The sequence below is a fragment of the Benincasa hispida genome, chromosome 1 (genome assembly GCF_009727055.1).
Source record: "Benincasa hispida cultivar B227 chromosome 1, ASM972705v1, whole genome shotgun sequence".
Lineage (NCBI taxonomy): Eukaryota > Viridiplantae > Streptophyta > Magnoliopsida > Cucurbitales > Cucurbitaceae > Benincasa > Benincasa hispida.
Genome location: NC_052349.1, coordinates 37,234,272 through 37,253,083, shown reverse-complemented (window position 1 = coordinate 37,253,083; position 18,812 = coordinate 37,234,272). Strand labels below are relative to the sequence as shown.

The 18,812-nt window shown below is 38.4% G+C and overlaps 1 protein-coding gene across 1 annotated transcript; it reads left to right on the top strand.

Moving 5' to 3' along the window:
* The first annotated feature begins 16,626 nt into the window (after positions 1–16,626).
* Positions 16,627–17,085, top strand: LOC120077191 (UPF0329 protein ECU05_1680/ECU11_0050-like). Its single transcript, XM_039031097.1, has one exon. It carries the CDS (start codon positions 16,627–16,629, stop codon positions 17,083–17,085), a length of 459 nt encoding a protein of 152 aa, XP_038887025.1.
* Positions 17,086–18,812: the final 1,727 nt, after the last annotated feature.

The following is an 18,812-nucleotide window of genomic DNA, read 5'->3' as shown; positions in this document are numbered from 1 at the left end:
GGAGGTTGCCCAAATAGCAACTCGAAGCCGAGCATGGGATCTCACGTTGTGAACTCTTAGGGACGTGAGAGCTAATGATAATGTATCGTATACATTATTAATCTCCCACTGAAGTGTTGTAATTTAATTACGTATTCACTTGGTTATATTCTGGCTAAATATATATAACCTAAGTCTAGGTGAACAATCCAAGTATAACATTTATACTGCTTTGTATTAACCTATGATGTTTAAGTGATTTAAAACATTTTAACTCACCTTACACCGCTCTCGCATGCTCATAAAATCGGGTTAACTCAACTCAGACGCCAACTCTATCCCCAGGTAGGAGGTGTTCCGTAAACCGTCAACTTAAATACCTCCAGCCTTAGACAGGATTTTGTTGGGTGAGTTTTGTAAACACAATTTACAAGATATCGACCTTTAATTTTAACTATTAAAAGAGGATGATTTGAGTTGCACCGGTTTTACCCTAGGTGAGCATGCAATTATCTTTGTTAACGACTTTAAAATTCTAATTTATTTTATAACAATTATAAAATAAACATTTCAAAAAACCATAACATATTTATAAATTTCATTAATTAATATAACTAATTATATTAACACTCATGAAATTAAAATAATCATGCATAAAATACATTATAACATTTATAACATACATAAAATGCATGAAACATGTTTATCCTATGGTGGGGATTTAAGTCTATATGGCATACTATATGCACAAATAAATTTAAATTACTTAAACATACATTCATAATGCATAAATAAATTTAAAACACACTAAATTGGACCAGTTTTGGCATTTTTAGCAAGCAAGAACCTAAATTATTACAATAATAATTTTTTTTAAAAAAAACTGCTCGAACAAGTCCTGAACACTTCGAACCAACTTGAACCGGCTTGAAACACCTCGAAAATGGGCTGAACTGGCTGAAATAGGGTTGAACCGGTCAAAAAAAGATTAAGCCGGTCAAACTTTGACTGAATTAGTCAAAGTTTGACCGGTCAACTTCATCTTCTTCTTCCTCCCGTGAGTTCAACCAGAAGAAAAAAAAAATCTGCTCTATTTTCCTTCTTCATGAGAACTTCTAGGTTCTCTTCGAAATTTGGCCAAATTACAACTCGATAAATCTCGGGAAAAATATAGACTCTTCCCAACTCATTAACGAGCAAAACGCCTAGATTAATTACAATAATTGACCACAAATGCAGGGTAAAAAAAATGCCAAATCTAGAAAAACCAATTTAGCTCCCATAAACATTCATCTCATGAATTAAGCCCAACCAAAGCAAATTGAGTGATATTAATTAGCTTTGATACCAATTGCAGGATAAATGAGCATGTAGCGGAAGTTGATTTGATCAATTTTACTCTAAGATGCTCAATTTAGAGGATTAAACATGCAATTGTAAAAGGATAAACAAAGTTTCAAGAATACTTACCCTTGAAGCTCCAAACCTTCAATTCTTGATGAATTTCAGCACCACTTGGTTGTAGACCACCACGAAAGTCTTCTCTACTATTCTCTAGGCTTAGATTGGATGGTGGGATCCAAATTTGTGGTGAATTTGAGAAGGAATGAAGGTTGGGAAGAAGATGAACAATGGATTGAATTTTGCAAAATTAACCATTTCACAAAATGCTTAACCATTTTTATGCCAAAATCATCTCTATTTATTAAAGAATAACATGCAATCCAATTGCCATCAAAATTTGACAACACAAAATGATAATTTGTTGATTAATTGTGAAGAAGACAACCAAGCTCCTAGCTTAGTTAGTGGGAAAATCCAATCTTCAAAAATCAATTTTAAAATCAATTTTTCAATGAATTTCCAAAAATTGAATTAAAATTGATTTTTAATTTTTAAAATAATAATTAAATAATTAAATAAATACAAATAATTTAATTAATTTAATATTTAATTTAATATAATATTATTTTAATATAAAATAATATTAAATTTTCCCACTTGTTCCGATTTTTCTTAAAAAAAAGATATGAATCCCTATTCATATAATTAATATTTAAATCATATTTAAATATTATAATTAACTCTATTTGTCCGTTAAATTCATAATTAAACGTCAATATATCGTATATATCTTACTTTCATTTCTTAAGCCAAGATTTGAACGGTTCAAACTCATTCACCACACTATCTAAGATTTTAGTCCATTTATGAGCTAGTAGAGGGACCTAATGGACCTACAAATCGTGAGCTCCAATGATCCGAGATTAACCGGCCAAACTCTTTAACCTAATTAATCAACGGGACACTCCACTAAAGCCCGTAGCTGCATTCTCCTCACTGTAGATATATTTGTGTCCATTTGATATAACCGTCATCGATAAGTCAATCCTTCACAAGTCGTTCATAACTTCAGCTAGGTCAATTACTGATTTACCTCTGAGTTACATCTTTTCTCCTTAGGTACCATTGTCCTTCTAATGAACAATTGATTTAGGATCTAATCACTAAATCCATTTCCTTTCGGGCCAGTGAGAGGATGGGGCCCCTTGTTCAAGACCCGGGAATAGCACTTAAGAGAACTACCTTTCTACTATCCCTAAGTTGGGTAGGAGTGAATTCCGTCTAGCAAATTCTATGTCCCCAGCTATCTACCCGGTCTTATCCCTAAAATGGGAGGAATATTGAGTAGTGCTATTGAGCTTACTGTCACCTATGCATATCAAGGGATAATTCTGAATAAACAAGAGTTCATAGATAGCTTAAGATTCAGATCAAGTTATCTAGGTCATCGTTAAGTGAAATGAATCAGTGTTAATCATAAACGGTGTTAATACGTAACAGTGATTATTTCAGGGTCAGTCTTACACAATCTTATTATGTAAAATACCCCCACTCACATGTCTCTACATGAACAAATCAGGATCACTTCATTTGTGACACCTTACAATATTTGTAACAATCATGAAACGGGTCGTATTCAATAGTGTCTCCAGGAAGAGGTACCTAACCTGATCCATGTACTATAGACTATTTAAGCTACTTACTTGAACTTTGATCATGTTTATGTCTCCACATAAAGTCCAAGTACTCATAATAATAGCCAAGGGTTCGTAGTTTAATTGGATTTAGAATAAACAATTAATTCACTTGAATAACTTCATATGTACTAAAATTCACTTATTTACAAAAAACTGAGTTTTAGGACATACAACCCAACAGATGAGCCTTGTGTTGACAAGAAGATCGTCAATTCTACCATAGCGTTCTTAGTTTTATATGTTGATGATATTCTACTCATTAGGAATGATGTAGGATATCTTATTGACGTCAAGCAATGGCTAGATACACAATTCCAAATGAAAGATTTAGGAAATGTGCAGTATATTCTTGGGATCCAAATTGTTCGGAATCGCAAGAATAGGACACTAGCCATGTCTCAAGCATCTTATATAGACAAAATGTTGTCTAGATATAAAATGCAGAATTCCAAAAAGGGTCTGTTGCCTTTCAGACATGGACTTCATCTGTCAAAAGAACAATATCCTAAGACACCTCAAGAAGTTGAAGATATGAGAAATATTCCCTATGCCTCCACAATTGGAAGCCTGATGTATGCATTGTTATGTACTAGACCTGACATATGCTACTCAGTAGGTATCGTTAGTAGATACCAGTCTAATCCTGTACGTGATCATTGGACTGCCGTTAAGAACATCTTAAAGTATCTTAGGAGAAGTAGGGACTACATGCTCATGTATAGTGTTAAGGATCTGATCCTTACTGGATACACTAACTCTGATTTCTAAACTGATAAAGATGCTAGAAAGTCTACATCTGGATTAGTGTTCACTCTTAACGGAGGAGCAGTAGTGTGGAGAAGCGTAAAACAGACCTGTATAGCTGTCTCCATAATGGAAGCTAAATACATAGCTGCTTGCGAAGCAGTATAGCTGAGGAAATTCTTGACAGATTTGGAAGTTGTTCCAAATATGCATCTACCTATCACCTTGTATTATGACAATCGCAGTGCAGTTACAAATTCAAAAGAACCTCAAAGCCATAAACGGGGAAAGCACATCGAACGCAAGTACCACCTTATCCAGGAAATCATACACCATGGTGACGTTGTAGTGACCCAGATACCTTCTGAGTAAAACATTGCTGATCCTTTTACAAAAACCCTCACGGCTGAAGTTTTTTAGGGTCACCTACAGAGTTTAGGTCTACGGTGTTTATAAAATAGGACAAGTGGGAGAACTTTTGGGTATATGCCCTAGTTTATTGTATTCATATGTTTATTGTACTTATATGTAATATTAATTTCTCATAGTTAAATTCAGCATTGTTTGATCCTACTATGAGTTTTAGTCCAAGTGGGAATTTGTTGGATTTTATGTCCTAAAACTCATAGTTTGTAATATCATATTCTTGTTCAATAAAGCTGTTATTGAAAATCTTTAGTAAATTTAAATTCTATATTCATGAATCCAATAAACTAAGATTCCGAGGCTATTAAGTTTAAGTTTGAACTTTATGTAGTGACATAATTGTGGATCAAGTTCAAATATATAGCCCAAATGATCTATAGTATATGAATAAGGTTAGGCGCCTTATTCTGGGGACACTGTGGATGCAGCCCATTTTGTAGTTAGTACAAACGATGTGATCCTAAATTGTTCATGTAGAGATATAAAAATGGCGGCATCCTATGTAAAAATTTACATGAGACTGAACCATAAAATAGTCACTTTTTATGTTTTAAATGTCGTTTAATGTATAAAACTGACTATTTCATTAATTGATGACCTAGGTAACTTAATCTTAATCCTAAGCTAACTATGAACTCTTGTTCACTTGAAATTATCCTTAGATCTGCATAGGTGAGGGCAGCTTACTATCACTAGCCCAATAAGCCTCATGTTTCAGATGTAAGATCAGGTGGATAGCTGGGAACATAGGGTGCAAGACGAAATTCACTCCTACCCGTTATAGGTTGTTCCCTTTAGTACTGAATCCAGGTCTTGATCAAGGGGCCCCACCCTCTAATTGGCTCGAGAGGGGTTCAGTTTATAGGTTGGACGTTAAACCAATTATTCATTAGAGAATCAGTGGAACTTAAGGAATAAGATGTAGTCTCGGGGGTAAAACGATTTTTATGACTCAGCCGAGATTACGTACAACCTATGAAGGATTAGCTTTCTAATCATGGTCATATCATATGGACACAAATATATCTACAGTGAGGGGAGTGCAACTACGGGACTATAGTAGAATGACCAGTGAGTTAATGTTGATTAGCTCCATCTAAAGAGTTTAGCCAGCTAATCTCGGATCGTTGCAGCCTATGATCTATAGGTCCATTAGGTTTCCCTACTAGCTCATATGGAATAAACTTAAAACAGTATGATAGAATAATTCAAATTGTTCGAATTAGGTGAAGAGAGAGAAACCGACAAGTATATGTGATATAGTGGTCGATTTTTTAGTTTAGAGAGAAAACTTTAATATTTAAATGTGATTTAAATATCAAGAATATGAATATGTTTATATTCGGAAGCTCGGAAATAATGGAAATGGTCAAGGATGTAAAAAGTCAAACTTTGACCAACCTTATATTCAAATGTGATTTGAATTTCGAGAAAATGAATGTGGATTCATGCTCGGGAGGTCAAAATTAGTCAACATGAAAAAAATCATAAAAAGTCAAAATGTGACTTTTTAGTCAAAGTTTGACTTTGCCCAAATGACTATTTTTCCCTTTGACTAAAGTTAGTGGGAAAATCCAAACTTTTGTTGGATAATTTCACTAACAAAATAGTGGGCTGAGTGTTGGCTTATAGTGGAGACAATTAAGCCCACTTAGATAGTGTATTCTAGGTGTTGGGTTTTTATGAAGTTATTTCATGCAATTTTGCATGGCCCTTTTCTATAAATATGGGTTTGTCATTTTGGATTAAAAACTTTTGGACATTTTGCAAAATTAGTTTTTAAAAATTGGGCTGAAAAAATCCAAACACAACCCAAATTTCACTCTACTATTTCCATCTCTTTCTCTCTCTCAGGTTCTTCATCCATTGGGTCCCACAACCCGGTTCTGAGTCTAGAGGATAGTAGGTCAGCTCTAGTGGTTGTCCGGTTCGTATTCGAGTGGAGATAGATGAGTTTCGGGAGCTTCAAAGGTAATGTTTCTAAAAAAACCCTAATTAACTAATTTAGGTTGTATGTTTAATTTATGCAATTAGAGTATTGATCCTCAATTCCGCTGTGCATGCCTACTTTTCCATCATATATACCCAAACAAATAGTAGAACACTTCAGTTGAAGTTTAATAATTTATAAGATAAAGTTATTCGAAGACTTCAGTGGGAGATTAATAACATATACGATATGTTATTTTTAAGCCCTCACGTCTTTAAGAGTTCACAATCGAGATTTATGCGGTACTTCGTGTCACCCTGGGAATGACCTCCATTTGGAAAGTATTTGCATAAATCAAGATTCAGGTGAATAAGAGGAGGTCGTTCAAATAAAAATCAAATATATGATATATTGATTTCTAGTTTCATGTCCCTAAAAAGTTCACATCGTGAGATTTATATGATGCTTCGTGTCACCCTGAGAGTGACCTCTATTCGGAAAGTGTTTGTATGAGTCAAGAGAAAGATGAATGGGGAAGTAGTTCATGGTAAGTGGGTGAAAGATATGTGTCAACCTGTCCTGCGATCTCTTTTGTTAGTTTGGACCGTGAGATTCCTATGTTGCGCTTACTTGTTTGCTTTAGGCAGCCCTTGCTAGTCGTTTAACGATGGCTATCCCCTCGAAAGACTGTAACATAGGATTCAGAACAATTCAAACTCCAGAAATGGATAGGATTTCTTATGTCCATTCCCAACCTTAACTCACCATTTCGGTAGCATCGTTGGGGACGACCTCTGAGGTTTGAAAACGGAGGGTTACACTTACAAAATTACTAAACTGTTAGTAATTTCTGACGAAAAGCAGTAACTAAACGACTATAGGAATAAGAGTTATTCTGGAGATAGTGTTTGGTCAAAATTATTTTGCTTTAGTGAAGGAATATTTGACTACCTCTCTGTAGCACTTATTCTGACTCACTATAGTATCATTGCAAATAAATAATGGTTATGGGTACATTACTATTTTTTTTAAAACTTGATTTTGGATTTAGTTGCAAGTTAACTAATTAGAATTTGGTTAAAATTTTTAGCATGTCAAATTCTTCTAGAAAACTCGCTTCCGAATTAGTTAACGGTAAAATCAATTCAACATACCAATTACTAGCTAACGATGATTCAAAACAAGTTTTAACAGAGGATTGTCCTCTATCTCCCAACTCATCTAAAGTTTTGAACTATATAGATGAGAATACTGAAATTGAATGGAAAAATAGATATGATTTACTTGTCATCGAAACATGCTTAGTGGAAAACAATAAAACTTGGATAATAGATTCAGGCACCGCTAATCATATCTATACTTTGTCTCAGGAAACAAGTTCCCAGAGACTTATAAACTTATAATCATATCTCTTATTTGCTGGAACAAACTTATAAACTTAAAATTTGTTTTGCAAAATTGGAAAATAACTTATACTTGTTAAAATCGACTGAGGTAAAAGCCATTTTGAACTTAGAGATGTTTAAAACAACTAAGACTCAAAGCAAGAAAAGAAATGTTTCTCCAAATGCCTATCTTTGGCACTCGAGACTTGGTCACATAAATCTCAACAGGATTGAGAGATTGGTTAAGAACGGGCATTTAAATTAGTTAGAAGCAGTTCATTACGCCATGTGAATCTTGTCTTGAGGGTAAAATGACTAAAAGATATTTTTCTTAAAAAAGTCTTAAAGCCAAAGAACCCTTACAACTGGTACATTCAAGCCTTTGCGGTCCTATGAATGTAAGAGCTAGAGGAGGGTATGAATATTTCATCAGCTTCGTTGATGACTATTCAAGGTATGGACATATTTACCTAATGCATCAAAAGTCTGAAACATTTGAAAAGTTTAAAGAATATAAGGTAGCAGTTGAGAACCAATTAGGTAAAAAAACATAAAACACTTCGACCAGATCGAGGTGGTGAGTATAAGAACCTGGAATTCTAGAACTATTTGATAGAACATGGAATCCAGTCTTAACTCACAGTCCCTGGTACACCTCAACAAAATGGTGTGAAAGAAAGGAGAAACAGAACCTTGTTGGACATGGTTCGTTGCATGATGAGTTATGCACAGTTACCAAATTCTTTTTGGGGACACGCAGTTGAAACTGCGGTGTATATTTTGAACATGGTTCCCTCGAAAAGTGTTTCTGAAACACCTTACGAGCTTTGGAGAGGATGTAAAGGAAGTTTACATCACTTCAGAATTTGGGGTTGCCTAACACACTTGTTGGTGCAAAATCCTAAAAATTTGAACGTCGTTCAAAAGTATGCCTATTTGTAGATTACTATAATGAAACGAAAGGTGGTTACTTTTACGATCCTTAAGAAGATAAAGTATTTGTGTCGAAAAATTCAATTTTCCTAGAGGAGGACCACATGAAAAAACATCAACCTCATAATAGGCTAGTAATAGAAGAAATGTCCAGAGAAACAACAAATGCATCAACAAGGGTTGTTGATAGAGTAGGTCCATCAACAAGAGTTGTTAATGGAATTGGCTTTTCACATCCTTCTCAAGAGTTGAGAATGCCTCGACGTAGTGGGAGTGTTGTGCAACAGCCTGATGGGTATATAGGTTTAATTGAAGTTCAAGTCATCATACCAGATGATGGCTTAGAGGATCCATTGACTTTTAAACAAGCAATGGATGATGTGGATAAAGACCAATGGATTAAAGCCATAGGCCTTGGAATGGAGTCTATGTACTTCAATTCTGTTTTGGATCTTGTAGATCAACCTGAGGGTGTAAAAACAATCGGTAAGGTACAAACCTACAAAGTGAGACCAAGTTGGTAAGGTATAAACCTACAAAGCAAGGCTTGTGGCCAAAGGGTTTACCCAAAGAGAGGGGGTAGACTATGAAGAAACCTTCTCTCCGGTTGCCATGATAAAGTCTATTAGCATACTCTTGTCCATAGCTGCATTTTATGATTATGAAATCTAGAAAATGGATTTCAAGAAATTCTTCCTTAATGGCTATCTTGAAGGAAATATCTACGTGTCTCAACCAAAAGGGTTCATAGAACAAGGTCAAGAACAAAACGTTTGCAAGCTTAATTCATCTATTTATGAGTTGAAACAAGTGTCTCGATCTTGAAATATGATATTTGACACTATGATCACATCTTATGGCTTTGAACAAAATGTTGACAAACCTTGTGTTAACAAGAAAATCGTTAACAAAATTGTCACTTTTCTGGTTCTATATGTTGATGATATTCTACTCATAGGAAATGAAGTAAAATTTCTAGCTGACATCAAGAGATGGCTTGCTACACAATTCCAGATGAAATATTTGGGTGAAGTAAACTATGTTCTTGGGACCCAAATAGTTTGGAACCAAAGTCTGTCTAAGGAAGTATGAAATATTTAGGTGAAACAAAGATGTTGTCTAGATATCAAATGCAAAATTCCAAGAAAGGAATGTTTCCTTTCAGACATGGAATTCATCTGTCTAAAGAACAAAGTCTAAAGACACCTCAAGATGTTGAGGTTATGAAATGAATTCCATATGCATCAACAGTACTAAGTTTAATGTATGCCATGTTGTGTACTCATCTCGACATGCGCTATGCAGTTGGAATAGTCAGCAGATTTCAGTCCAATCCAGGATATGATCATTGGACTGCCGTTAAAAGCATTCTCAAGTATCTTTGGAGAACGAGGAATTATATGCTCGTTGATGGTACTAAGGATCTGATCCTTACTAGATACACTGATTCAGACTTCTAGACCAATATAAATTCAAGGAAATCAACTTCGGGGTCCGCATTCACTCTAAATAGAGGAGCATTAGTATGGAGAAGTATCAAGCAAAATTGTATTGCTAACTCCATAATGGAAGCTGAGTGTGTAGCTGCAAGTGAAGCAGCAAAAGAAGTAGTATGGCTAAAAAATTTCCTAACTGATTTGGAAGTGGTTCCAAATATGCACCTGCCAGTCATCCTATATTGCGATAACAGTGGAGTAGTTGCAAACTCAAAGGAACCTCAAAGCCATAAACGTGGAAAGCACATCGAGCGGAAGTATCATCTCATCATAGAGATTGTATACATAGAAGACGTGATGATCACGCAGATAGCCTCACAAGACAACTTAGCTAATCCATTTATGAAGGCCCTCTCGACTAATGTGTTCAAGGGTCACCTAGTATGACTAGCTCTATGCGTGTGAAACCCGAATTTCCATTTTTCCTTCTTAAGCAGGTAATTAAGGGAATTAACTAAGTGAAAGTTAAATCCTATGTTGAAGGGAAGGAAATTTCTAAGTGTTGAATAGATTTTCCTTGATTAGCTTTGAGATAAGCCTTAACTAGTGGGATTTGGCTAAGTGTGAAGCCAAAAGGAACCATGCGTTGAGTGTCAGGAGACATTAACGCATAAGATGAGTAGAAAGGAAAGCATGCGTTTGTAAGATTGGACGCATGATTGGCCGAGGCGTTGCCTAAAGTCGCCCATGCATTAAGAATGCGTGAGCGAGAATGGAGAGATCGAGATGTTGAGCACAAGGCACTAGGTAGACGATCGTGTAGCAAATGAGTGGTGCTACACAATAAGGTAGGCAATCGTGTAGTAAATGAACAGTGCTACACGATGAGGTAGGCGATCGTGCAGTAAATAAGTGGCGCTACACGATGAGGTAGGCGATCGTGTAGCAAATGAGTGGCACAACACGATGAGATAGGTGATTGTATAGCAAATGCGTAGAGCTCAGTGATGCTCTAGATGATCATGAAGATGCACGTGGCGTTAAACGATGAGAAGTAACGCACTAGATGATTGGGCTATACAATAGGCGTTAAGCACTACACGTTCAGTGTAAGCACTAGACGATAAGCGTAGAAGCTGGATGATAGTGCTAAACGATAGCATTAGACGATAGCGTTAAGCGTTAAATGATGTGTGGGTGCTAAACGATAGACTACGCGATGGCCATGGGCGGTAGACAATAGCCGTGCTACGTTAGACGATGGGCATCAGCGCTACACGATAGGCAGAATACTAAGCAATGGGCGTTATGCGATAGACGCAGGCGCTGGGCAATGACGCTAAGCGATAAGTGAATGCGTTAGACGATAAGGCATCAATGCTAAACGATGAAGCTAAATGATGGGCACGATAGCTAAGCGATAGGTTGGCCGTGAGATCGTTTACCTAAACAATTGAGCTACACATCGGCCATTGATGCTAAGCGATGGCCGCAGGCACTAAACGATTATAGCGAGAGACAGCGAGAGGGCTGGTTATTAAGTGACAGCGAGAGATTCATTAAGCGATGGAGCTAAGCGATAGATACAAGAACTAAGCGATGAAACGGTGATGAGGCTTGTGTTATGCAAGGTTGGTGAGCTCATTTAGACAAATGGCTATACCGAGAGATAGATAGATTTGAGTTAGTAGAAGCTGGACGAATTAAGTTTCATGCAAAGGAAGTCTTATGCATGAGGAGGACAACTCAAGTAGGTATGTGGCATGGAAGTAAGTGAATGTCAAGGGAGTAGATGGTGGCAAAACATGGTGCAAACACCCAAAAGTAGGAGGTGTCATGCGTTGAAGGCTTGGTAAAGATGATAAGAATCATTTCCTTTGGCCTATAAATACCACCACAAGATGTCTCTTCAATTCATAAGCTAAATCCTCTTCAAAGAATGTAAGGAAGAGTGTTAGAAGATGGATTTGGGGGAGACTGATAACTTGTAGAAATACAAGTTATTTATACTGTTTTATTTAGATATTGCGGCCAAAAGGAAGAAAAGTTGTGTCGATAGTATGGAAATTGGCTAAGAAATGCGAGAATTATAAATTGTCGTCAATACACCCACTGACGCCAGAGAGGTATACGCCAAGGGAAAACAGAACCTTAGTTACATCTTTAACGCAATTAACAAACTTGGGATGTTTTTACTAATTATTCTTTCTATTTCTGATTCATACATAAAGACTTGCCCTCGCATACCACGACCCTTTGTATAACTTCACAGTCAGTCTCGAACTCAGTATCATGTATCATGAATCTTGTATCTTGTATCATAATAGTTTAGGACTTTACTTTTATCGCACTTTTATTTTATCAACGCAATTTATGTTTATTTTATCTGCTCTACTGAGTCTCTAACTCTTTTCCCCTTTGAATCTAGGTCCCGTCCAACTTCAGAACCTCCGCTGGTAGGGTCAACATCCCTCTCCTCAGTCTTCTTGATCCGCTTGCCACTTCTCCTCAGCATCTTTGCCTAATTATTAAGTACACATGTTAGGGACTTATCTATGGGACTTAATCTAATGCATGAACTCTCTCTTTCATCCAATACCTTATGCTTTAATACTAAACTAGCTCAAATATTTCCTCAAGTTTACGTATACCTTTGCTCTGATAACAAGTTGTCACACCCCGCCCTAGACTAACCTCTAAGCCTGAGAAAGGGCGTGACTGCAGCAGTTATCAATCCTTTGGCTGACACTTACTGCCTAATAATTCTTGCGGAATAAATCTGATACCAAATTATAAACTATATACAGCGGAATGTCTTTAGGCCAAAATTTATTAATTCAAAAACATAACATATTTAGAGTCATTACAACACTAGATTCACAAGTCCCAAAACCCAAAAACTCTAGTCCCTATATGAACAATAGTAACATGTGTACAATATTAACGGTAACCACCTAAACCGACGAGTTACAAATCTCTTATTCCTTTAGTGGCAGATCAGATGTAGAGCTTTCTTCAGAGGATTTGACCACTACCTGTGGGGGGGGGGGAAGAAAACATTTGAAAACAGGGTGAAGCTTCGCCAGTGAGTGCATTAAGAACGGTAATTGATTCTCATGCATCTCAATAAGAGTTTACTGAAATATTACTTCTAGGCAGTACTTATAAAACTGGCACAGTATAAACATTTTCCAAGCATAAAAACATATAAAGCCGTTTTTAATCATAACAGTAAAACTATTTCTCAGTTGAGAATAACCATTACTAGTGGATAAAGAATCCCAACAAACTGCTAGTCAAGAGAGAACCCTTTTGCTCAATCTCTGACTCTAACTACCACGTGCACGTGGCCATACTAAGTACCATCATATACCTTAGGTACTTTGTTCAGATACCTTCTCAAACGTCCTTTAGTATCTGGTTGGTTTGGTTACCTTTTAAACGTCCTTTAGTACCAATAGATATCTCTCAAATGTCCTTCAGTATCTAATTGGGCGGATACCTTCTCCAATGTCCTTCGGTATCCTGTCATTTAAGTAAAACTAAGTCATAAAATGACTTTCTTCTTTAAAGCCATGTAAAGTATATAACATATAAAAACATGGCTTTAAAGGTACTATTGCCATGCTGAGTATATTAAACACATATAAATCGCTTTTCAACAATTTTCTACACAATGCATGGCGTTTTAACATAACTCATAGGTTTGCTTGGAATTTCACTTTGTAAAACTAGCTGGCTGAGAATAATCTTTCTTTAAACATGCTTTCCTATAACACGTTGTAATCAAACATTTTAAGCAAATGTTTTAGTCAAAATGTTTTTAGCTACTCACACCTTGATTGCTTAGGAGCTTTTCACTCTAGTAGCTCTCCTTTTTCCTACTTGGTCTCTCCTTTTCACCCTAGAAATCCAGATTCAATTACAGCTCAAATTGTCATAGTTTCTAAATCTTATTTTGAATACTTCCTTCTACAAGACATATCCTATAAAATGTCTCAGAACGTTACCCTAAAATTTGAGTATAGAACCTCTCGTGGTTTGGCGGATTCACAAATATTCAAGGCTTGGCCCAAACTGATTTGACAGCTGACCCTTTTGTCTTCTTCTCAGTTTAGCCCGATCCCTTCGAGATTTTCTTCCAGAAGCCCTACCCTAAAAACTAGACTTTTTAGAGCTTTCAGGGGCTTTAGAATCACTCCAAACGCAAAACGAGTAAATTGGGAGGAAACTCCTGTCCCAAGGTTGATATGTCTCTTTAGACCTCACTGTCCAATGCGTCCTCTATAGACTAACGCATGGATTTGGCTCCAACGCAAGGTTTGCTACAACTCTCCCACTCTTTGATGGTATTTATGAATTTTGAAACTAAAAATGAAGTCTCATTGGCTCTATTTATAGGCGTCCAAACCCTTCTCCAGAGTTTGAATCAACCTACTGGCTGCTATGGCCAGTGTCTCCTTCTCACCCATCAACACAATGCTGTTGTGATCATCCGCAAGTAAGTGTCTTCGTTCTTGTGTAGCAAGTATGAGCTTGTCCAATCAGATGCCACCACCTCAAATTCCTTAAGGCGTGTGAAGGTTTCCTTCCAAGAAGACACATGGTTTTGATGATGTTCTTCCTACTCTCGATCTCATCCCTTGTATGACGTCACAACTCTGGAATGTTCAACACATAATCCATACTCAACGCATAGCCTATTCATTCACGTATAGCAAGCCAAATTCACTAACCATCAAAATTTCATAGCTTAGCCATCGCAGAGCTAACCAATTACATCGCATAGGTGACCGTCATCCTCGATCGCCATTGGCTACACTAGCGTGTAGCATTGCATTCGCTTGGCTTGGTCCATGGTGGGGGCTGATGGTGCTGGCCACCAACGCATAGGCGCGCTGCATAGGCTGGTCACTCAACGCATGGGCGCACTGGCCGCTCGACGCATGGGCTGCACGTTTGGCTGCATGGAAGGCACCTCGACACATGACATAGCTGCTCGGCAGGGTGCTCATGTAGGGGCATGCTTGCTCGACGCATTGGCAGGGTGTCCAACCGAGGTTGCTTGATGCATAGGCAGGGCATCTGGCCGAGGCTGCTCGACGCATGGCATAGGCACTGGCCGAGGCTGCTCGATGCATGGCAGGGGTGCTGGCCGAGGCTGCTCGACGCATTGGTTGCCTTCCAACGCATTACCTCCATCTTTCTTCCTTCAGTCGCATGCCATCCCCAACCACTCTTCCAATGCATCAACATCACCCTTCCAACGCATCAACACCACCCTTCCAATTCATCAACACACAAAATTTATACTTAGCCAATTTTCCAAATTTTCCAAAAAGTTAAACTTCTAAATTTCCTCTTTTCTTCAAATCTCCCCTTTTTCCTCTACCATTCCACACTAGTTTCCATATCAACCTACTCATCACACTAGTCTTAGTAGAGAACATACTCAAGTAGAGAAATTAGGATTCGGGGTTCACAGGCAAGCTGGACCACCTGTGGAGGTGTGGATTGCGTTCATCATGAAAAATTGTCTTCCGGTTCATATCTCTAAATCCTATGTTTACATGCTTTCCTAATTACTGTCTTTATTGCTTCATGAATTTTGTCATTTATTGCTTTATTCAATTTGTTTTTATGCTTTATGAAAGTATGCCTCATTTAATTCTCTTGCATTAATTTCGGTGCTTTCTTTAATTTCCTTAATTTTCTGTCTTGAATGCATTATCCTTAAATTTTGGTGAATGATTGTTTAATAATAAGAGAATTAATACCGCAAAGTCCTGGTGACTTGCGTTGATGAAAAAAGAATAATAATAAAATAAAAAATCAACATCCGGTATGCATTGCGATGATGGGTGCATCTTGTACCAACAAGATACACTTTGCGTTCATCCAACTCAAATACATTGCACTGAGGGGTGTGTTGCGCTCGTATGTATTCTTTGCCCGTCCATAGCGAAAATGCACTATGTTGAGGTAGTGTTGTGCCAGTGGAAATACCGTGCGCCCGCCCTTCATAAATGTGTTGAGTTAAGGGTGTGTTGCGAGGATACATGCGTTGTTGCCCCTCCTCTGCAAAGATGCATTTGTGTTGATGGATGCATTGCGTTAATTTTTAACCTTGCGCCAATCCGAATAATCCATCAAGAAAAAAAAAATTCCTTTTTCAAATTGAGAAGTTCAATCGCTTAGGCTTCCAAGAACATGATGAATTCGTAGTTGAAAGGACGTACGTCTCTGAAAATTCATAAATGTGAGGCGCGCGGCGGCAGGATTTTTGAGTACCTCGAGGCCTGCCACCGCAGAATTCACATTGAGCCCAGCAAGGCCAAACCTATAATTTAGTCCTCCATCTTAGGTTGTTTACTTGAAAATCTCTTGTAACAGAAAGAGTCCGCCTAATTGCCTATGCCATACCAGATTTACTCTCTTCCTAAAATCCTATGTACTTCCCCAGCTTCGTCTCAGTTCATCCAGACCAACCATCCTCTTTACCCTCATCACCCTCGTCAGCCCAAATCACAGCTCGAGAGGCGGCAATCCTCACGGAAAGCCGTCGTCTCGCTGCCTAGCCACAAACCATCCCTCAAATCGCCGAAAAACCTCAGCGATAGCCTGTAGCAGCCGTACCACTCCAGTTTAAAAGGGGGCAGAGCTCAGAGAGTACCCCACTTCCAACATTGTCCTTTAAAAGTGAAAAGAAAAGAAGAGACAATAAGGAGGTGTTTGGGAGTATACTAAGTAACATGGAGAAAGAAGGAGGGCTGCTAGAAGCTAGGGTTGTGAACAAGCCACTGCCTTCGGAGGAGGAGATGGAGGAAGCATCAAGGAGAAGTGCTCTGGCAATCTTGGATCCTAAGGAAACTGCTAACGCAAAATTCTATGAGGGACCCATCAGGGTCGCTTTAGAGGAAGCGGTGTCGGAGAAGCAGCCTGAAGTGGCTGAAGAGAAGAAGAAGAAGAAAAATATCAAAGAGAAGAAGGTTGAAGGAGATGAGGAAACCCATCCAATCAAAAAGAAGAAGAGAAGAACGGATGAGAAGAAGGAACACAGGGGGGAGGAGAGGTGCCTGAAGAAGGAGGAAGAAAGGAAAAAGAGTGCTGAGAGCCCAAAACTGGACGGAAAATCCACCTCCGTAAGGGGGGATAAGGAGGAGTTAGCGCAACTGAGAGAATCAGCACAACCCGAGGAGGAAACAACATAAGTAAGATTGGTTATGACTGATGATGGAGAAGATGTAGACATCACCCCCTTGACATGGCGTTGCAAGGAGAATGCGCCACAAGGGTCAACAATTGACCTATCAATTTTGAAAGAAACATTAGAAGAGAAGGAGAGGAGAAGAAAAGCAAGAGAAAATGTTGCGGGCACAACAAATCATCCCAGAAGGTAGTAGAAAAAGAAAATTACACAATGAAGAGGTCCGCCGCAATAATGAGATATCAACAGAAGAGGAAAGAAAAAGGCTCGAGGAAGAACAACACATTTTGCTGGCCTCAGAGAAGTTCGAAAGAGATGAGAGAAGAGGAAGAAGAAAAGAGGAAGAAAAAGGAAGAGAAGGAGAAGAAGCATCGAGCAAACGTTCAGCGCATAAGAGAGAAGGGAAAAGAAATTACAGAGTGGGAGAAGGAAGAACAATGCAAGGAAAGGGAAAGGAAACAAAAGCAAAAATCCCACCTTGCATTGACCAAAGAGAAGGGCAAAGCAATTGTAGAAAGCAGTGAGTCTGCGTTGGCTAGGGGACGATCATCAAGAAAGAAAGAAAATGACGATATGATGATGGAGATGGGTTTCTTCCCTACGCCAATACCACTATCGGACTTGATCACAAGCATTGTATTGGAGCATGGATGGGGAAACATTTTTGGCCAGTGCCCATCCTTGTCATTCCATAAGGTGAGGTGCATGACTTCTACAATGGACGGCTCCATGGCACTAAAGATGCGATGACCATGAAAGGAGGAGTGGTGCCTTTCAGCGCAAAGGACATCAATGAATTATATCAAATGAAAGACATCCTGGATGCGTCGGGTAATAAAATCATTGATGATCCCACAAAAGTGCAGATGGAAGATGTGTTGAGGGTATTAACGCAACCAGGGACTCAGTGGTCGGTTTCCTTAAAAGGCATAAGAACCCTGGCATTCAAGACATTGCTTCCAGAGGCGCGACTTTGGGTATATTTGGTGAAACGGCGACTCATCCTAACTTCCCATGACAAAACAATTTCGAGGGATAGATTCATGGCCACATACTACATCGCACGCAACATTCCAATAGATGTGGGCCAATTGATCGTAAGACAAATTCGAGGTTTCGTGGGGAAAATAAGAGGCCAATATTTCTTTCCTTAGACACTCTCAAGCCTCTGCCTCACACTAGGTATGGGTATTGATGAGGAACCAATGCCGGAAGTGCATGGTCTAATCAACGTCAAGATTTTAAGAATGCTTCTCAAAGATTCCCCACATTGCCCCGAACTTCCACCAAAAAGGCCCATGATCAACTTAAATGCGCCGCAGCAACCAAAACCAAAGAAACAACGCAATGATGACAAAGGAAAGGAAAAAGTCCAAGAAGCATCAACACAAGATCAAGAAACCTTGGACCTTTTGCCTTTGATAATTTGCCCTTCAAGCCCTCCTGTGGAACCTTCTCCCTCATTTCCTGAACATTTTACTAACCTTCTCCTTGCCCCTGATTCTCCAACCACATGTTGATGAACCACGCGATTTGGGTAAACGCATTTCTGCCCAACCCCAAAACGATGATGGCAAAACATCGCAGGCACAACCCATCATCACCTCCTTAGCTGCTGAACTAGCAGATATGCGGTCCCTTCTCTCCCAACAACAAGACTTTTTCTACCAGAAAATAAATGAGGTAAACGAGCGAGTCGAAGACTTGCAACGCAATGCTGCTATGACAAGG

Excerpts from the sequence above, each read along its gene's own strand:
- LOC120077191 (XM_039031097.1), top strand. The coding sequence starts at position 16,627 with ATGGAGAAAGAAGGAGGGCTGCTAGAAGCTAGGGTTGTGAACAAGCCA.